This window comes from Ictalurus furcatus, chromosome 12 (assembly GCF_023375685.1).
Source record: "Ictalurus furcatus strain D&B chromosome 12, Billie_1.0, whole genome shotgun sequence".
In the NCBI taxonomy this organism is placed as follows: Eukaryota; Metazoa; Chordata; class Actinopteri; order Siluriformes; family Ictaluridae; genus Ictalurus; species Ictalurus furcatus.
The window spans coordinates 3589381-3611876 of record NC_071266.1 but is presented as its reverse complement, the minus strand read 5'-3'; the positions used below and the strand labels follow the sequence as shown (position 1 = coordinate 3611876).

Genomic DNA, 22496 nt, shown 5'->3' with positions numbered 1-22496 from the left:
AGCCGTTGAAGGCTGGACGGAAGCCCAGATGCCACGCCTTCTGCGTGTGCCACTTAACGCCGGTCTAAAGGGCGAGTGAGAAGAGAGACATCGCACGCCGGCTTCCACATGCCACAGATAGGAGCTCTGCGTCAGGGGAGAAACGAGAGAGAACAGGACAATAGTGGAGAGTTGCGCCTCAATGCCTGCCGCTCTCTCTTTCTCTCCTTCTCTCCCTCCCTCTCTCTCACACTGTTTTTCTGCTCTATTCCTGGCGCAGACTGAGTGATGTGAGCTTCAGAGCACTTCCGCAAAAAGATTCAATAACAATCTGACACGTTCATTCACACCACCCCTATATCACTGCTGTAAATCATCACCACAGACAGCTTCTCCTGTACATGACACCCCCCCCTCCCCCCGCCATCCCCTCCATGCATCAACATAAAAGACAATAGGGGGAAAACCCCGGAAAAAATATAAATCCATCGAAAAGCCGTACGACAGCGTTCTTCAATCAGATTGATATTACATCCTATTATCTCCTACTTCACAGAGACTTCACACAGAAGTGATGATCGTCAACGATGACCTCTTACAAACAAGCCATCAGGAGAGTAATGGTTTGAACCTTTCACTCTATGATAACGTAGTCCTTTCATGGGATCATGGTATTAATCCACCATTACGTGTCTACTATATGCAGTCATGCGGAAAAAATAAGTACACCCCATGGAAAGCAGATATTTGCTCCTCTTAGAAACCTGTTAAAGTTGAACAGGAAGGAAGGAAGGAAAATGAGCTTTTTCAAATCATTTATTCAACGGAAACATCAAAAGATGTGATATTCGTCCGTGGAAAAAGTAAGTACACCCTTGGCCTCAGAAGCTAGTATTGCCCCGCTTTTTGCAGAAATGATTTCTCGTAGGCGTTTTGCATAACTGTCCACCAGGCTCTGAAAATCTGTCTTTGGTCTGTGCCAAACGTGTCTGCTGTTTCCGTGGCCAGACAGTTCTACCGTTGATTCGTCTGTCCAGAGCACATTATTCCAAAAGACCTGGTCTTTGCCTATATACGCGTTGGCAAACTGCAATCTTGTGAAGGCTTTTTCCTGGCACGCCTCCCACGCAGGTCAAATCCGTGCAGTTTCTTTCCGATTGTAGAACCGTGCACTTTGACACCGACAGTCGCAAGACTTCCTAGCAGATCCTGCGATTCATTTTGGGTGTTCTTGGAGACTTCTTTTTGAAGTCCTAGACGAATCGGCAGTAGTCTGAAATCTGCGCCACTTGTAGATTATTTTACGTGCCGTGGAACGATGTATTTCATATAATTTGGAGATCTCTTTAAATCCCTCGCCAGACTCATAGGCATCCATAACCCTTTTTCTGAAGGCCTTACAGACCTCTTTAGATCTCGGCATGATGACGCCACACACCTCAATAACAAAGGGAACACCAGACACTAGATATGAGAGGGGTATGAATAAGACCGGTTCCAGCTGCACTCCCTGAGCAGGTTCTAATCACTGGCTACAAATCCTGAACACCTCATTCTAATTATATGGATTTTAAGGGGTGAGAAAAGTAGGGGTGTACTTACTTTTCCTCTGTGATTGATCTGTTTTTTGTTCATTTAAACTGTGAAACGTCCTTTGATAGAGTGTATCGGCTTCATTAGTCACTGTTTCAAAGAGGCAACAAAGCCAACAATTTCCCTGGGGTGTACTTATGTTTTCAAATGGATCATATATATATGAGAGAGAGAGAGAGAGAGAGAGAGAGAGAGAGAGAGAGAGAGTGTACGACTGTACGCATACACAAGCGTAAAAAAACCCTAAAAAAACGAAGTACACGTTGGGCTTTATGGGCGGAGTCCAGAGGGAGGGGCTTGGGATTGCAAAGTCCCAGCCGGAGACGAAAGGGATGAGAACCATTGGCGTAAGGAACTTGATTTGGGTTTAGCAAAAATAAAGACACCGTATACGCTAGATGGAAACTTGATGACGTCAAAGTGAGGTGAGGTAACCGTCCGATCATGCACTGCGACTTCCATAACGCTGGGTGCAAACTTGAGAACCGGAAACGGCCTGAGAAACCGATGATAAACCCGTAGAGACACGAACCAGGGTCAAGTCAAGTCAAGTGGCTTATTGTCATTCCAACCATACAGCTGGTACAGTACACAGTGAAACAAAATAATGCTGCTCCAGGACCACGGTGCTACATAAAACAACACAGAACTAAATAAGGCCTACACGGGACTACATAAAGTAGGACAATAATTACGAAAACAGGACAATAGGTCCAGTAAGAGACACTTCTAGAGTGATAAGTGTCAGACAGGTAGTGCAAAACGAGATGATAACATAATAAAAACGCTGCGAGTGTAAACAGAACATACTATGACTCATTACTCTGTAGATAAGCTTCTACCATATTTGGACATAGCAGTTATCGGAGTAGCAGCCAGGCAGTGAGTATAGCAAGTGACGACCCCCCCCCCATTTGATCCAACACAAGTCAAACCATGACAAGGAGTGTACATTACACAAAGCTTTACGCTACGTCTACATTAATCCGGATAGATCTGAAAGCTGCAGTGTCGCCCTCTCCGTCTACACTGGCGTTTTCCAACCTTTTCCAAAAACTGCTCCTTCACGCTTGCACGCGCACGTGTAAAAACGTAAGCCGCTCTGGCCCGCACGGTGTACCGCTACTACGCCAGTATCGCCATACTAAAGCGTGAACATACCACCGACGCCACCGTATCGTTTAAAAGGTACCGTAAACAACGTTCTCGTTAACGGAGTACTCTGAGGAAAATTCGGCTGGTCTGTTTTCGTTTCCATCCGCGCATCCCGGTAAGTTTGGTTCATTTTGTAGATTTGAATGACGAACGGACACGATACCGCGTGGTCTCGCGCTACTACTAGGTATCGCGTTAATTCAGCTGGTGCAGTAACGCAAGATATGTTTATGGAGCGGCCTGCGACATTTCCGTCGGGCGTGTGTTTAAAAACGCGTCCCGGATAGCAGGCGCTTCAACGACTGCAGTACAAAAATCATGCGCCGTCTTGTTTCGTTTTTAGTTGAATGGGGCACGTGATTAAAAAAAATACGTAATGAAAAAAATATATACATCTACTGTTTTCACATTTTTTGCGCGTTCGAAAAGCTCCGTTTTGGATAAAAAACGCCATCTCGACATAGAGAAAAGGATGCGGTTTCAAATGTATCTGGATTAACATGGACATAGCTTTAGCTAGTCTTTGTGTAAGGACTCCCAGAGTGTTTTGCATATGCAGACAAAATAAACCCCCCCCCCCCCCCCAAATCATGTGGGTGAGGGGTCCAACCTTGAGGGTTGCTTATTCAAGAAGCGATCTGAAGCAGGAGGGGTGTGTGTGTGTGTGTGTGTGTGTAATGGTGAGTTAACGAGACCGGGTATGACAAATCGGCCTGGCCTTTACTGAGCCCTCATCAGTCCGCCTGGCACCCCGCACTCATCTATTCACCCTCCTCTCTATGCTTCTGCTGTTCATTTGTCAGCGTGCTGTCGGAGCACACACTGAGCCGCTCTACATCTGCACTTAGGCTGGGCCACACATCCTAATTTCTTATCTCGAATGAACAAACACACAGACACAAAGGCAAATCAGACGAAGACCGTACGCTCAGATAGGCCTGTGCACGCTAATGCGACATCAAGCTACAGCTGTGGCTTAATGAAAAGCTGAACATTAGCCTTCATCAGAGTAATTAAGGCTGGATCCTTCAACCGTATGGGATTATAACGGGACGCCGACGTGCAGACGAGCGCTGGTTTTAATCGATACGGAGCTTCAACGCCGCAGGGCTTGGAGGGGTGGGAAAGGAAGGGGAGTTGTATCCATTTCTCTGAAAACCTGTCCGGCTGGTTCTTTTACATACAAGACCAGAGAGAGAGACCACGATTGCGTACACGCCCACAACGGCACATCTGTCCAACACACAGCAAACCGCAGCTAGGCCAGGTTGAGAAATTAACAACACGCATCCAGATAGACGATTTTTTTTTTGTTGTTTTACGAATAATTGGGATAGCATGACTAGGGAATGTGATTTGGGTTGTAAATGACGTTTTATACACATCAGTGAAGATGTAAATTTATTCACTCAAAACAACGCTTATTCTTCTAAAGCAAATGGCCATGAATATGTATGTCAGCTTAATATGCGCCAAACAGATGCAGGACTGAAGACGGACTCCACGCGCCACGGTTACGGTACACTCCCTGGCCCGTCATGGCTCTGGGAAGTGATCGCTATGCTGTGCTGATGGCCTTCGTCAGTTTGCCACCGGCAGCCACCGAGTTGGCCTGGCGACAGAAGACACACAAACCGGGGCCACGACAAGCCTCAGGAGTCAGTCACCCACCACGGAGACGAGGAGGAATGGAGAGAAACTGGAGGAAGGAGAAGGAAAAGAAAAAAAAAACTAAAAGGAAGCCCTCCCCCCAATCAGGCCCGTGACTAGAAAGGAAACTGTTATGGGTGAACAGTCTCATTGGAATACCCTTCCCATCTACACATGCACACGATCCCTCCATGTGGCCATGCTATCGGCGTCGGATCAGACAGAAAGAGAGATCTCATTTAAACATCAGACGTCCCACTCTGAGCGGATCACAGCCTTAAAGCTCACCAGGCAGCCACAGCAGTCTTAACGACCCGGCGCTAACCATGATCAATCAGCGGGTCCAGCGCGCCAGCCGGCCATGCTCGACTGCACGAGGCCGAGACCATGGTGAGACAGAGGAGAGCTTTCATTCCCCCGTACTGCTGCAGGAGCTCCAGCTTTGCACCAACCTGCCCGTGATTGACGCTACGATGTCCAACGACCAAAATGCTAACTCCCTCACAAAGCTGTTTAGGCTTTCAAAGCATGCTCTTACATGTGAAGCTCGAAAGAGTTTTTCCAGCCAAACATGAAACACAGGGTCAGTGGATAAGACGTCGTGAGTTCAGATCCCTGCTCTGCCGAGCTGCCACTGCTGGGACCTTGAGCAACACCCTTAACCCTCAAATGCTCAGTCGTATAAAGGAGAAAAACATACGTCGCTCTGGATAAGGACCATTAAAAACAAAAAGCGACTGCATCTGTATTACGCTGTTCAACATGGGGAAAGTGCTTGAGCTGCTTATTATTAACCGAAACCAAATGACAGATAAAGTGACTCGGAGGAAAGGAGTTCAAATTTCTTACATTTCGCCAAAAACGGATAATCCTCACAAAGGTCATGGAATTAAAAATATATTAAGTCATTTTCATTTCAACCCAAACCTTCAGACGTCAGCCATGTGACTGGAGAACTGGATTTCTCTATGTCTATGCTGGGTGTTTTTGAGAAATGAAACAAATAAAACGGCACAAGCTGGCTTTTAACAGCAAACGCCAACACGCAGACTATTCTGTCTGTCTCTATACGTGGTGTCTCACACACTGTACTTGTGAGCGCATTATTCTTGCACAATTTGCAAATAAATATCATGAGCCACGTAAAAATAAAGTGAGCCGCAAATATTTATGTTTCACACAAACCAAGATATGTTCGAAATGCACAAACATGCACACCCGTCATTTAGTTTGGCATCTGTGCATCGTATGGCATGTTTTCCAAGCCACCCCACGATCATTCATGGATTTCTTAAACGTTCTCACACACTGCCGTGTAAATTAATCCACAGTTGTCTCTCTCACCGGGTCGGCATCAGCCAATCGGATTGAGAGACAACTAGCACTTTGACTAATCACAGAAAATGTGTGCTCAACCACTCAGCTTAAGTTTACACTGCCAAAGATACCGTAAAATGTGCAAAATAACATCATATGTGCTGAAATAAATCAGAACATACTACAATAAAACAAACAACATCTGAATAGTTCTAGATAGAGTGTGTGGGATTGGTGAAACGTTCTGCTGGAGTGTGCGGGATTGGTGAAACGTTCTGCTGGAGTGGGTGGGATTGGTCAAACGTCCTGCTGGAGTGTGTGGGATTGGTGAAACGTTCTGCTGGAGTGTGTGGGATTGGTGAAACGTTCTGCTGGAGTGTGTGGGATTGGTCAAACGTTCTGCTGGAGTGTGTGGGATTGGTGAAACATTCTGCTGGAGTGTGTGGGATTGGTGAAACGTTCTGCTGGAGTGTGTGGGATTGGTGAAACGTTCTGCTGGAGTGTGTGGGATTGGTCAAACGTTCTGCTGGAGTGTGTGGGATTGGTGAAACGTTCTGCTTGAGTGTGTGGGATTGGTCGAACGTTCTGCTTGAGTGTGTGGGATTGGTGAAACGTTCTGCTGGAGTGTGTGGGATTGGTCAAACGTCCTGCTGGAGTGTGTGGGATTGGTGAAACGTTCTGCTTGAGTGTGTGGGATTGGTGAAACGTTCTGCTGGAGTGTGTGGGATTGGTCAAACGTCCTGCTGGAGTGTGTGGGATTGGTGAAACGTTCTGCTGGAGTGTGTGGGATTGGTGAAACGTTCTGCTGGAGTGTGTGGGATTGGTCAAACGTCCTGCTGGAGTGTGTGGGATTGGTGAAACGTTCTGCTGGAGTGTGTGGGATTGGTCAAACGTCCTGCTGGAGTGTGCGGGATTGGTGAAACGTTCTGCTTGAGTGTGTGGGATTGGTGAAACGTTCTGCTGGAGTGTGTGGGATTGGTCAAACGTTCTGCTGGAGTGTGTGGGATTGGTGAAACGTTCTGCTGGAGTGTGTGGGATTGGTGAAACGTTCTGCTGGAGTGTGTGGGATTGGTGAAACGTTCTGCTGGAGTGTGTGGGATTGGTGAAACGTTCTGCTGGAGTGTGTGGGATTGGTCGAACGTTCTGCTGGAGTGTGTGGGATTGGTCGAACGTTCTGCTGGAGTGTGTGGGATTGGTCGAACGTTCTGCTGGAGTGTGTGGGATTGGTCGAACGTTCTGCTGGAGTGTGTGGGATTGGTCAAACGTTCTGCTGGAGTGTGTGGGATTGGTCAAGAGTGTCTAGGTGAGCAGGTGGGAACAGTCCCACTCACACCTATACCTGCTGGCCATGAATAGTACTGCAACCCCACACGCACATACTTCTTCCTGGTAGCAATTTTTGGCAGGTACCAAACTCACACAGCTGAAATCTTTATGACTGGACCCATGGGTAATAAAAAGACCATTCCAGTTTGTGTGCAAAATGTCAGAGCTTAAGGTACGAGCTCCTATTTTCTGACAGCTCCATATAGGCATGAAGGAAAATACTATGAATTTTGATATTCCCTGGTAATATGACTCCCTGGAAGCACAGCTGTTTTTGTAGCTCAGCTTCCTGCAGCTGACAACAATGTTAGCACGCCTGCTGCTGAAAATGGACTCATCAGCAAGCAAACTTAAAACAAAGCATGCCAAAATAAAGCCTGAGAGAGAACGACACAGAGAGAGAAGGGGTCCTAGTAAAGTGCTTAGACGTGTGGAAATGTGCATACCGGCTCGGCTCTGCGGAGACAGCAGGGCGGTTACACAGGAGAAAATAAGCACACCCTGACCACCTGTCCAAGCAAAAAAGCTCAGCTAAACCTAGTGACAGCAAGAGGAAGGATATGACCTCTACGTAAGGTGAACAAAACACATACGGGATGACAGAGATGGCACCATAATACACACAGTATGAGGATGCTACCCGGGTCAAACTGTGATCTGCTAGAGCAGAGAGTGTGGAGGCCTCGTGTCCAGATCACCCATCAGTTCCTCAATGTCGCTCCCATTTGAGTCCTGATGAGCGGATGACTTATGAGTGAAGGGGAAGCTCTGAACCCTCCGGGCTTTGGAGCTATTTCAAGGCCACTTCTGCTTCCCACAGACCAGGCATGTCTAAGTAACACATTTTCCACTCTCAGAGATTATTAAGAGCCTGCTCCATCTGCACGCCTGAGTACGAACAGGCCATGACGCCAAGCAGGCCGCCATGCCGAGCACGTGAGCAAAAGCACGCGCGATTAAGAGGCTGCGATCGGACTTCGGCCGGGATCGACTTCTTTCTCACAGGTACTACGATCGTAGACGGCCTGGACAGGTGACACCTGCAGTCAGGCTGACGGAGTACCAGCTGATCTTCACATTTTGTCCCGCACACAGACACACAATTTTGGAATTCCTCCACATCTCCAGTACAAGGCAGTGTCTCTCTCTCTCTCTGATAAAATGCAACTTCTGCTGTGCTATTCTTTAGGGATTTATGCGGCACTCTTGCGGGCAATAAACAAAGCACGGCGAACATGCTGGTCAGCTGGTTATATGAGGTTATATGAGGTGAGCAGCCATGAAAGCTCGGCCTGCGGAGTTCAATAAGCGCAGGAAGAAGCAAGCCTGGAGGGAAGACAACAACACTGCGGAACAACTGACATTTTCAAAAACATCTGTATACATGAGGGAAGGTGACGGGGATCTAAGTGAGTAAGTTCATCCTGCAATGTGTGTCTTACATGTGATCTGCTTTAAGTGAGCCTGTGCGTAATGCACTACTGCTAAGCACGTGTACTGAGCAGTGTGAATCTTTCCTTCCCTTTCTTCTCTATATCTGTTGCCCACATACTTCAGTGGGCCAAATCACCACTGGCACGCCCAACCTTGCTTCCCGTGCGCCCGGATCAATGTTCCCGCCCAGAATATTCCAGAATAACCCTGCACGTTACTCTTTCCACCCAAGTCTATGATAACAAAGATAATCTTTGGAAAACCGTCCAAAAATAAACACAATGACTCTCCTTCCAAACACCCAAACCTGCGTACCGTATTCATGCCCGAGGGCATGCAGAGTCAAAAAGCCACTTAGCCAGACGGTCATGCAAAGCAGCAACTGAAAACAGCTCTTAGTGTATGAGCTGCTTCTGTAACGGCCACGGCGACCTTTTAACTCATCCGCCAGGTGGAAGCGACAGAGCGGTTTCTATTCCCAAACGTACGACCTCATGTGAATCGGTTCCTTCTACTGATAAGCTGAGGCGTTTAAAGAGAGGGGATTAACAATTAAGCCAGGAAGTGTTCGAGTGAGATGTACAGGTGCATCTCAAAAAATCAGAATATCGTGGAAAATTCCGTGTTTTTTTTTTCCCCTGTAATTTCATTCAAAAAGTGGAACTTTCAGATATTCTAGATTCATTACACATGAAGTGAAATATTTCAAGCCCCCTTTTTTTTTTTTTTTTTTTTAATCTCGATGATTACGGCTTACAGCGCATGGAAATCAAAAATCCGGCTCCTCAAAACATTAGAATAAAGAATTTATAATACAGAAATGTCGACCTGAGGAGAGTTCTGATCAGCGAATTAACTCAAAACACCTGCAAAGGTTTCGTGAGTCTTTAATCTGTCAGTCTGGTTCAGTACACAACCACAATCACGGGGAAGATGGAAGTAAACGTTGCATTTCATTTGGAAATCAAGGTCCCAGAGTCTGGAGGAAGAGTGGAGAGGAACAGAATCCAAGCTGCTTGAAGTCCAGTGTGAAGTTTCCACAGTCAGTGATGATTTGAGGTGCCATGTCATCTGCTGGTGTTGGTCCAGTGTGTTTTCTCAAGTCGAGAGTCGATGCAGCGTCTACCAGGAGATTTTAGATCACTTCATGCTTCCATCTGCTGACGAGCTTTATGGAGATGCTGATTTCCTTTTCCAGCAGGACTCTGCACCTGCCCACAGTGCCAAAACTTCTAGTAACTGGATTGTGACCGTGGTGTTACTGTGCTTGATCGTCCAGCCGACTCGCCTGACCCGAACCCCATAGAGAATCTCTGAGAGACACCAGACCCGACAATACAGACGAGCTGAAGACCGCTATCAAAGCAACCTGGGCTTCCAGAACACCTCAGCAGTGCCACAGGCTGATCGCCTCCAGGCCACGCCGCACTGATGCAGTAATTCATGCAAAAGGATTAAAACCCAGACCGAGTATCGAGTGTTTAAATTAGCATTCTCTTCAGACGGTCGACATTTCTGTATTATAAATTCTTTATTCTAGATACTGGATTTTTGATTTCCGTGAGCTGTAGGCCGTAATCATCAAGATTAAAATGAAGAAAGGCTGGAAATACTTCACGTTATGTGTAATGAATCTAGAATATATAGAAGATTCTTTTATTAAATTATGGGGGTGGGGGGGGGGGGATGAACTTTTCCATGATATTCTAATTTTCTGAGATACACCTGTACAGTTGAGGCTTATTGTCCCATGATGATTGTTCTCTGCTTAAAAAAAAAATGAAAATAAAATCAAAAATCAACCATTTAATCATCCAGAACAGATTTAAAAAGAAACCCCTCCCCCAACAAAAAATAAATAAATAAAAATAATACCATCCAATAGTGCTGTTGAGTGTCAATAGATTTCCATGTAAATGACCTGGACATCACCGGGGCAGCGAGTTTCTAAAGGACAACTCACCCGATCGTGGAGTGTCATTAATACTGTGCAGGAACATCAAACAAGCCTAATATACCCTCAGCATGGAGGCAGGGGTGTGCTTAAAAACCCTGTTTATTATACAGCAGTCATACACAAGCTCACACCTTCACAGACACGCTTTTAAACTAGAGCCATACCTCTGAGACGGCTGAGAAATATGCATGAAACCAGAAACGCCCCAAACTCTGCGTACTGCTGCGTAGCATCTGGTTCTCCCCTGAGCATGCACAGCAGTCCTAATCTAGCCATTCCCCCTCTCTGACACACACACACACACACACACACACACACACGCGCGCGCGCGCGAATCCACTGACCTTAATACCGGAATGTAAGAAAGTAAGAACACGCTTGACATTAACAGCAGCGCAGCTTCTAGAGAGCATGCACTTTCCTCATGACCGTCTGCGCCTTGTGTTCTCTTTTCCAGTCGTTTCAGTGTAAAGTGTGTGCATGTCCGCAGCGATGCAGAGCGAGGACTATCTGGATCAGGGACGGGTGGTAATCCACAGGGACCTTCCTGATCCCTGTGCTGACAAGCCTGCTACTTAATTAACCGCAAGCTGAATGAGAGACAAGCCAAGAAGCGAGAAATTCTAAGCGAGTGAGCGAGCGAGGCAGGTTTTCAGCACTCTCAGTCTATAAGCCACTCTCATTAGAGCTGGGGGAAAATAGCACGAGTGTCACAACGCTACTTGAAGACGCGGTCACGACGTATAGGTGTTACTGATTTCTTATTCTAAGCGAGTGAGCGAGCGAGGCAGGTTTTCAGCACTCTCAGTCTATAAGCCACTCTCATTAGAGCTGGGGGAAAATAGCACGAGTGTCACAACGCTACTTGAAGACGCGGTCACGACGTATAGGTGTTACTGATTTCTTAAAATGTCAGTGTTGCAGAAAAGAAACACTTGAACAAATAAGATGAAAGAAAAACCACCTTTCGCTGCAAAGTCCTAAGTTTCATGACGCGATGCAGCACGCACGTACGCACGCACTCGCTGTTCATACTTACACTCTTCTCCCACTCACACACACCGCTACAACACGTCTCACGTATACAGACAACACATTCGCATGCTGTTCTCCTTCACACATGCTGCATTCGCACTAAAAGCAACTTCAATCACACACACGCCCACATTCAGTGCGTCTACATGGACGACGATGATCCGATATGAACCCGATTAAGACGATACTCTGATTGAGAAGCCAGCATGTAGACAGCCATTACCGATGACCTTAATCCGATTAAAGTCATACTCGAAGTAAACACGAATGGAATTAAGACAGGTGGAGTACTCCTGTTTTAGTCGCATTATGGACGTGTATTACAGACGTGTACGCACCTTAATCACATTATGAACGCCGTGTGAGAGTTTTCACCGCATTTTGCGACAGGACACGATCACACACGGCAGCGCTCAAGCGTTTTACGGCAAACGAGAGCACGGCTGCGTCCCAAACCGCGTACTTGCCTACTATAGGCCTGTAGTAGCTGAAATACATGCATCTCGGCTACTATATAGACGGTAAGTACGCGGTTTGGGACGCAGCCCACCGCTTCAAGCAGTCGTCTGTTTATAAAAACACCCAAAACTGTATACGGTTCCATAACGAAGACCAACTGTACGTCGATACGTGAAATTCTAGAGGAACGTCGGACGGCGTGGCGCGGTGACGTAATGACGTGTACTGTTAATCGATCTATGTTCTAGAACATGTAAAACGGGTACATGACAGGAGCGTTCTAAAAGCGACTCATGTACACACCGTAATCAGAATTAGAGCTGCAATACCTAATTGATCAAATCGATAATAATCGATTATTAAAATCGTTAACGAATCTCGTTATGGATTAGTCGGTCTGTGCGGTGGGGGTATTTACTCATGACGTTACTTCTGTCCTGAAAACACGCTTAGGAGAGTAAATACTAAAGTCGTGTCCCAAACGGCGTACTGTACACTTACACCGTGTACTCTGCACTACCATCTAGTCACTAGCACACTAGACTCTAGTGTATCAGTTTTAGAAAGATAACATCGTCTCAAATGGAACACCAGCGGGTTTTTCACTAACCGGAAGTATAAACGGTTTCCTAGTCGACGGCGCATGACGTCACACGGACGTCACGCGACGCCGCTAGCTTCAGCCTAATACCCAAGAGTCGACGACGACTTCCTTCGGTTTACTGTTTATCAGCGTTACCTTTTATAAAAAGTAACGCATAAAATACTATTATATAATATAAACTTACATATTAGTTTATATTATATATAAGTATTTATAATCAGGCAACTAACTGATTATGAAAACAATCGTTAGTTACAGCCCTAATAAGAATATTGTCTTGTTCAGAATAAGGTCGGTAATTAGATTACTGCTGTCTGTGTAAACGTAGTCAGTGACTGATCTTGACTATACAATCATGAACAAAGCGAAGCACTGTGCGTGTGCGTGTGTGTGTGTGTGTGTACAACAGCAGCAACGTGTGAGGGGTGTAGGCTCGATTTCACGATTACATTACAATATTACGGCATCACTCATGCAATCAACTAGTGAGTGCGTTAATCGGTAAGAGTGCGTAGGTCCTGGATTACTGTACTTGGACAACAAAAGCGCAAGAAGGGAATTCGCAAAAATAAAAAAAGCGAGAGAAAGGGAGACAAAAAAGGGAGTGATCGCGTGAGTAAGCTGAATAATGCACAGCGTCTTCGATGTTCATCGAGATCATCAATACCACGCGACTGAAAAGACGAGCGGCGGGAGAAAAGCCGCGGCGAAAAACGTGCGATTAGCCTATTTCCGTAAACACCTGCGTTCGTGGTGATCGTGATGACGGCGTGGATTGACGACAGTGCTGTCTTAAGGCTTTGTTAACCTGATCTCGACTCGCGCACGGCGAACAACGCGATGTTCTTTCTTAGCTTTGCGGAATGCTGGAAAGACGAATTACCCAGTAACATGGCCACTACGTTACACTCCACTAGCATTCCATTACGTCTACGGTCAGACGGCAGCCACGGACGATACGCCTATGACCTACTCAGCAAAGCAGCAGCATTTCAGAGGGACTGCTCGACATACTGCGCTCTCCTACAAGGCTCATTATTTCTACATGGTTCTGCTTCTACGCCGCTCCGCAGCCAGGACGAGCCACAGAGGCCTCGTTATGGCCTTTTTGCTGCCTTACACGCACACTATTTCTTTATTTCTTACAAGCTTTACGTGCTGGGCAGATGATGCATGTTGAGTAGAGAATATATAGAGGCTGGTACAAATGACTAAAGTGTAAAAAAAAAAAAAAAAAAGTAAAAGTTCGCGTCATAGATGCGGTGCACATGAAGTTCCTCGTAGAAAAGAAGCACACAGACGGACATTAAACCCAAGCAGAAAGATAGACGTGCTTTCTTTCGATTACACAGTAAAGCTAAAGCATAAACGAGTTCTTTGGTGATGAGTTGAGATCAGGGGTCACAACACTCAGCAGTGGATGATTCTGGCAAGATTTTTGGTCAAATTTGTGCACCGTGATCGTGCTGGGCCGAGCTTCACTTACTCTACGGGAACGAAACGGCACGTTTAGCCCTGGCAGCTGTGTGATGAGACTGGAACGGAAACGCCGGACTGCAGTTATCCCGAACTACGCTGTAATCCCTTGTTACGCCATCTACACTTCAGGGTTCTGGACATGCAAGGAAGGCAGAACATCCCTTGATCGATCAAATACGACGAGCGTCTAACAGCATCTTTCTTAGTAGCGGTACGTATATCTGTGTGTGTCCCGCCGTGCTTACACAAGAATCTACGACCGCAAGTTCCTACTGCAACCAATCCTCCATAAATCCATGCGCGCAACACGCATCAACTCCGCATGGCTGCAAATATAGGTCATACACCAACGGCCACAAATACCTGACACCATTAACCCGCGAGTCAGAGTGACCTCCATCTGTGAAAAGCTCGATGCCTGCACTGAAACATCCCCCTGGAGTTTACCACCGCCATGTAATTGAGGGGAAATGAATAAATATAGATGCTTTACTGAGGCTAAAAAGGGCTTGGGAATATATGCTAGTTCTACCGACATTTATTTAGATAGCACTTCGCTAAACGAGAGCCAAGATTCCAGTATCGAGAATAATAAAAGGGGCTGGGAACAAACATTTTATATATATATATATATATACACACACACATACACACACATAGATACACATATATACATATACACGTATACATATATACATATATATATATATATACACACACACACACAAAAATAATACACAAGTTATCTGCTGTCTGTTGTTGTCTGTGGTCATTTTAATCAGCCCTCTCGCCTGACACTTTGGGGACATGCTGTACAGAACCACCTAGAAGATCTGAAGGCCACAGACTTTCTGTTCCACATCGAGGACCCTGCCAACATCCTGCCTTTTCTCCTGCAAGCACAAACAACCAAGTGCTTTACTGTTTATGTTCCTGAAAATATGTTTACAGAACTGAACGAGCCTCAGAAACTTCATATTTTATATATATATATATATATATATATATATATATATATATATATATATATATATATATATATACGCAATAACGTCAGCGCATCACCGACTGTGCCATACGGAAACAAAATCCATAACGCGGTTTTAGCCTAAAAGACTCTTTGCGCAGATCCCATCTGGATCTGAAGCCTGCAGACCGATGGTGCTGACTGCGCACTACAGAATGCTATTTCACATCCGGCTTCCATGCAGGAACACATGGCACCGAGAAAAGCTCGTTCTGTACGCCAGCACCGCAGTGCTAAATGATCCGAACAATGCCCGAACAAAGGCACATGCGCTGTACACAGGACACTCGGCATAATAAATAAATAAATAAATAAATAAACAACTCGGCAATTACGCTGCAGCACGGGCCTTTCGTTAAGTCTTGCAACAGGGCTCCATATTTAACCCAAAACATTTCAACCAACAACTGAAAGTTACCAGCTACAGTAGATATCTAATTAGTGGCTATGCCGTGCGAAAGAGTCCGATCTTAACTTCAGGAATGCTTAAAGAATCTGCAGAATGTGGAAACAACCATTCAGCACTGGTAATGTTACACCACACACACACACACACACAGTTAACGCGCTGTTATCTAAACACACCGTACAGGTCGCAACCTTTAAAACGGACACGGCCTCTTCATTGAAGTTTAACCTCAGATATAACCGGACTCGCTTATTTCTATTCCGATTTAAAAGTTCTTATCTGAAGGACTGAAGAAAAAAAAATAAATAAAAAATGCTTGGGCTCTATATACAAAGGAAGTCACACAAAGCGCATGAAGAATTGTGCTCTCAGCAGACGAGACCAGCTTGTCTTTCGGGACGTACGGCTCACCTCTGAGGCACCAGATGGCCCTTGGCTCACACCCAGGCAGGTAATTCATTAACAGCACTTTCAGTGCATACGAAGAATCTACCAGAAGCTCCCCCATTACCATATCACAGACAGTCGTCGTTGGTGGTGGTGGGGGGGGAGGGGTTATCTCAAGTGACCCGCTGTCACCAAGAACATTCATTCAGAGATAGATCATGCATATGAAGCCACAGAGAGAGCTGTAAATGTTGTTTTAAGTGGGCAATTCACTATTCAGGTCCTTCCATTTAGCAAATTAGGTCTTCCCTTCCAAAAGAGAAATGCAACTAGGCAAGAGGAGGAACCCATTACACACACAGGCTTGCATATCAACGGACAAGGTCAAAAAGACGAGCAATACAGAGAGGGAACGAGAGTCAACGTTTAGTTTAAAAAGACAGAGAGAGAGAGAGAGAGAGAGAGAGAGAGAGAGAGCAAGACAGAGAGAAAGAGGAGCAGCTAATGAAAGACTAGACACGCTGTAATGAAACGCAAACACAAAAAGCCCTAAAGAATGGCAGCTAAACATCACCCCTGTGTCCAAAATAAACAAACATCTCTCCAGCCCCCAGCCCGACTTTTCACCACCAAGCAGTTCCACACACTCCCGTTCTTTAAGATTTAACACCGATCACAGAAAGAGGCGGGGGGGGGGGGGGGGGGTAAAAGACGGAAACTTGTATTACCGTCCCGCAGGAAGCCGTTCACACTCTCAGTGCTGGACTGTGAGGATCCCTTGACGGCCCTCCTCTGGGAGCTCATCAGGCCATTCTTGAAAAGGGAACGATTGCTGGGGCTGCTCACGGGCGTGGAGGTACTGTCCTTCTTTATGAAGATCCCGCTGAAGAAGCGAAGAAGCCTGCGCTCCTGGCCGCTGGCGCGAAGGCCGGCTGTTCGGAGAAAGCTCTCTTTCTCTACCAGGGGTTTCTCAGAGAGCCTGAGGAGATCGCTGTTGTCCAGCGTGCGGTTTTTGCCCTTGGCACGGTCCCTGCGGCTGGGATCTTTCGAGGAGTCCACCTGAACAAAGACCTCGTCCACGTCTAGAGCGCCGTCCTTGTCAGACTCCTCGACGGCTGGTTTCTGCAGGACCACGGAGGACCGAGTCTGGGTCTCATCACGCCCAATGCAGCCTGAGCTGCTGTGATGCTTCTCTTTGGAGAGGGCTCGGAGCCGCAGCAGCTCCCCTCCTGCCCAGTGGCGAAAGCTGAAACTCCGACGCAGCAAGCTCGGGTGCCTCTTAACCGGCGGGGTCTGGGGCGCCTGCTTCGCAGGACTTCCGTCCTCTTTGGCGAGCAAAGAAGCAAGGCTGTTGTCCTTGGGAAGACTGCCACCTTCTCCAGATGCCTGATCCTCAGCAGCACATCTGCTGACCTGCTCTTCAGCACTCCTGGAAGTCTGGAGGATTCTGTTCATTTTAACACCCACATTTTCCCCGTTGCCAGCAGCTCCTCTGCAGCTTACCTCAGTCTCAACATCTTTAATTCCATTACTCTCATCCCCAGCTTTTCCTAGCACATTACTTTCGTGCAGATGAGCACCATTTTCCACCCGGTCCGATCTTCGAGCATCCTCTGGCGACGTCCTGGTGCGCATCTCGCTCGACTCCATCGCGTTATCTCTTCGCAAATTAAGCACCTTCCGGGTGATTTTCGACCTGCCGAGTTCCAGCTGCCCGGTGCTAAATGTTCGGAAGTTCCGGTAGGCCTGCGAGGACAGCTCGTCGTTTTCGTCCTCCACTTCTTTGACCTGTTCCAGGAGACAACTGCGCTGGATCTCTACGGAGCCTTCCCTCCGATACGCACCCACCTTGGGGTTCTCCAGCCGTCGGTGCATCGGAGCCGCACCGCCACCTTCTTGCAAGCTCTCCCTTTTCACCAAGGTGAGAGAGATCCTGTACACGGTTTTCCTTTGCGGCGTGCCCCGATCCATCCTCTCCACGCAATTTCCATCAAGCAGGTACATTCTTCAGACACAACAGTCATAGGAAAAAAATGTATTTTATACGCCAACGTAAACAGGGTTCAATGAAGACGGAGGAACATTCTGAAACCAGGTCAATAATACAGAGCACCACTAATAATAATAATAATAATAATAATAATAAACAGTAGGATTCCAGTAGGAGGCCGGGATGTTGAAACTCTCTGGAGTGACGGTCACTTTACAGTAACAGCTTTACAAAAAGAATAACGTCCTAAACTCCATCGGATCACAGGACTGTCCCGGGTCTAAGAGAACGCGCTCGCTCTGGTGAACGCTCCGGTTACGTGTCCCACAGCCATGCTGTCCATCTTGGGAGAAAATAATCACCTCGGACTGTGTGCGCGTCCCGGTCAATTGAGTGCTGCTGCCTATTGTGCGTGCGTGTGCGTGCGTGCGCGCGCGTCTCTCTCCCTCCTCCGCGACGCTCGCTCACTCACTCACTCGAGCGCGCGCGCGCTTTTGGGTTCAACCGCCGCGTCCTCAATGTTATTTGCACTCTCATTAAACACGTGTCCCAAAAAAAAAGAAAGAAAAAAAAGGAAGAAAAGGATAAATATATCACACTTCACGCGCTGCAGAATGAGGCTCGTGAACACGTCGCGTCTGCAGATCTGTGTCCTGCTCTGCGCGCGAGCGCTCTGAGAGAGACACGGTGAAAGCAAAAGCCGGACTGGATCTGGAGCGCGCGCGCTCGCCGGAGAGCATGGGGATGGATATGTTGCACGCTGCTTGCATCACCGATTTAAAACAAACAGCGCTGCAGATAGATATATTATATATATATATTATCAGACATTTATTGAGCGACATACACCTTCCACACGTCCCTGAGGGGGAGTTTATGACGAGTGTGTGTCATGGGGAGATAAATAATAATAATAAATAAGATGATATATAATTATGTGTATAAATGCAGCGCGTGATGGAGGAATTGAGATTCCTTCTTTAAAAAAAAAGTTTGTGATATTCAGGTGTGCAGAAAGCAATCCGCAAACAATGCAGACAAAACAGTAAGAGGAGCACGTGATCCGCTCCGGGATGCACAACCATCCGGCGCGCGAGAGGGGCGGGGTTTAATCAGTCTCCCTGTCAATCAAACGGTTTTGAAGGCAACGGGCTCACCTGAGGTCTCCTAGAGTCGAGGTCCTCTTACAGGCTCACAATAAATCACTCACATGCTCATGTACTACTGCCGAAGAGTCACGCCCTCACGTGTGAGGAGTCACATGACTCTGTCCACACAAAGTGGTACGACTGTTGTTTTTTCCATCTCATCGTTTTTCATTTCTCACATGAACATGTTTTTTTCTTTTTCTATATCCGTGAGCACATAATGTTCACAGAACATGAGGAGCTGCGCCTTTTTTTTTGTTTGTTTTCAAAATCATGACCACAGACTAAAAGAACGAGCTGGATCATTAGAGGAGATAAACTTGTTTAATCCTGTATGGGGAAATGAAAACACTTGTTCCAGCAGCGAGTGTTACACACAGGAGCTAGATACATCTAACACACAATATGTGAGCGTCCAAGCGTCAATATGACAAGCATGCATAACGAGTGGGAGCAGAATGATACACAGGGAACTAAACTGATATATAGATATATAAATGTGCAGCAATCAGCCAATTGTCCGATTCACTCACAGTCAGACAGGAACATTTATGACACGTGATGTTTCTGTAAGGCTATGTGAACACCTAAATTAAGTTATACTTTATAAAGTAGACAGCGCACACACACACACACTTTTACCTGCGCTCTTGCCCACTCCTCATTGCCCCTCTGTCTCCAGAAGAGGGAGGTGTCTGTAATACAGATTAATCCTCTAATCTCCCCTCGAAACCCTGCGCCTTGGGTTCGCCTGACATTTGTGGAATCATTACGGAGATTAAGTGTGGATTAGGGAGGGGTTCTTTAACGCTCATTCCCACCCGGCTGCTTTCTGCTTTCTCCTTCGCAGCCCCTCCCTGCCCAAAAGAGCACCACCTGCCCAAATGTGCCTCCATCATGAACAAGGTCCCTCCAGCATCCCATCCTCACTTCCTTTTCTTTGTGAGATATACATACATACATACATACATATATGCACATATATATATATATATATATATATATATATATATATATATATATTAGACACACACATGTGTAGACACACACACACACATATATATATTTTTTATATAATATATATGGGGGGGGTTTTTTGCTTGTTTTTTTAATTATTATTATTAGAACAAAGTATGTGAGAACAACAACATGAATACAGGAGAAACGAAACAATAAGCCAAAAACAAACAAGGCAAAACCAAACAAAACAGTGCTGTGCATGTACATCTCTATTCAGTATGTATGTAAATATATTTGTAAGGCAAGATGTAGATTAAAGAGTAGAGAGGGGAGAAAAAAGAAAAAAAACCCCACATGTATATATAATATAATAAGCTAGGGGGAACAAAAAAAAAAAACGAATAAATAAATAAACAAACAAACACAAAGGGAGGAGGCATACCGAGGAGATACGGGGACGGGCCACCACTCGGGGGGAATCAGAGTAGGACAGTAGGACAGTAGGGCACCCCCCCCCAGCCAGGACCCAGCAGTCTGATGCATCTTCACGCCCGAGACCAGCATGCCCGTGGCCTGCATGTCGCCCTCCACCCCCACTGGGGAGAGCCAACCCACTGGACCACCTCTCCCATCCTCCCTTCCATCACACGCGATGCGCACGGTACGTTCAGGAAGTGAGCTAGTGATATCCAGGTTTATTAAGTGTTTTATATATATAACCTTACACACGTAATAAATCAGACCGCGTCAAAGCTCCAATTCTCTCTGCCCTCCTGCCCACTCCTCACTGCTGCTCTCGGTCTCTCCGAACGCACAAGAAAATGTCCAAAACATGTACAGATGTTCAAATTCGTTGGTCACATAAGTAGACCAAGTCTCACACAGAGAAATTATTATTACGTAGACCACATTAAGATGGAATGATCTACCGTCTAACACGTGTTCACTGACGGTATGGATTTAGACACATCAGTGGTGTTAAACACACAAAGGTACAGATATACAGTATCAGTGCAAGTCTTCTGAAAATGCAGAAACCAACTGCATTCCCTATTTTTGCAACCAAAAAGGAGTCTGCAGGAAAAGTCATTAAGGACACATCTGGAGTGCAAGGTAAATCATCTTAACTTCACGGCACGTTGTCGCCTTTAATAAAGCCGGATTTAAAGCTGTGATTTTGCTTTGTAGGAAAAAAAAAATCTCAACATTTATATATCCATCTATTTTCTATACCGCTTATCCTACAGGGAACCTGGAGCCTATCCCAGGGAGCATGGGGCACAAGGCGGGGTACACCCTGGACACGTTCACACATCTATTCATACACTACGGACACGCCGATCAGCCTACCATGCGTGTCTTTGGACCGGGGGAGGAAACCGGAGTACGCGAAGGAAACCCCCGCAACACGGAGAACACGCGAACGCCGCACACACAGGGCAGCGGTGCGAACCGAACCCCCGACCCTGGAGGTGTCGGGCGAACGTGCTAACCGCTAAGCCACCGTGCGCCCGACATTTATACAAGATAAATAAATAATCAAACAAACGCATAAGACGACACGCTCACCGCCGGCTGATTACGTGCCATCGCAGCCGAATGTTCAGGAAGTGTCCAAACGTTTAGATTAAAATCTCACAGTCTAACTGATGCTACGACGCTCGTATGAAAAGCCGTCACCGGAACAGGACGACGCGAAACTCTCGGGACCGTCACGCGTATTTGTATTAAAAGACTGCGGTTTAAATCCAGTCTGCATTTGCAGAAACTGTGAAGACATGGCGCCGATGGTGAGATCGCGCAGAGCGACACAGTGGACAAGTGCATAGCATTTCCAAACGGGAAATGGCAAAAAATCTCCCTCTCTTAGTGCACAGGTTTCCAACCAGGGTCATATACATTTTAGTGTTTTCCCAGCACCCTTGATTCAACGAACAGCCCTTCCGGAATTGAAGTCGGTGTGTCCGAGCAGGAAAAACACTAACGTGTTAGTGGGATCACAGGAAGGAGGAGGGGTGGGATTTAATACAACTCCTACAGGGTAAGGGATGATCCCGTTCCTAATGATCTCCGAGCCGGCAGCCTGAACGCTCTGTGCACTAGACTATTGCTCACATACTCCCTCAACTACTGAATGATTAACAGACAGACCACAGGACAGAGGTCGTCAGCGTAGGGTCCGTGAAGCACAGACACGACGTCCGGGATACTATTTTGTTACAGTGCTGGAAATCACAACCCGACGTGCAGAGTTGGTATATTCATCACAGAGTACTTAACGGTTCTTTTCAGCGCTCTGTAATCGCCCTCGTGCTAGTACAAAAAAGGTCAGAGCTGGAGGATAATATCCAGCTAAAACCCTGTTCGAGAGGACTCTGTAGTGTTTGGTCACTCGAACTGAAAGGGTTTCATCCAAACCACCATCAGGAGTCTACGTGGAGAACGTCAGGAATGAATGAACAATGCAGTAAATACCTGAAATATTACTGTGCACACATTTAAACAATGATGAGGATCATATCTGAACAGTCGAGGAAGCCGGTGTAATTTATTTTACAATTAAAGTGGACGCAAAACGTTTGCAACC

The 22496-nt window shown here is 46.4% G+C and overlaps 1 protein-coding gene across 5 annotated transcripts in view; it reads right to left on the bottom strand.

Moving 5' to 3' along the window:
* Nucleotides 1-22496, bottom strand: part of agap1 (ArfGAP with GTPase domain, ankyrin repeat and PH domain 1) — a 190055-nt gene that overhangs the window by 119656 nt on the left and 47903 nt on the right. For 2 of the 5 annotated variants that reach the window (XM_053637456.1, XM_053637458.1), the window contains exon 1: nt 16540-19310. The exons of 2 other annotated variants lie outside the window; for them this stretch is intronic. In XM_053637456.1, the coding sequence (XP_053493431.1) occupies nt 16540-17815 (1276 nt within the window). In that variant the 5' untranslated portion in view covers nt 17816-19310. Of the gene's footprint in view, nt 1-16539; nt 19312-22496 lie in introns of those variants that run through there. One more of the 5 variants, XM_053637459.1, reaches the window with a different exon arrangement.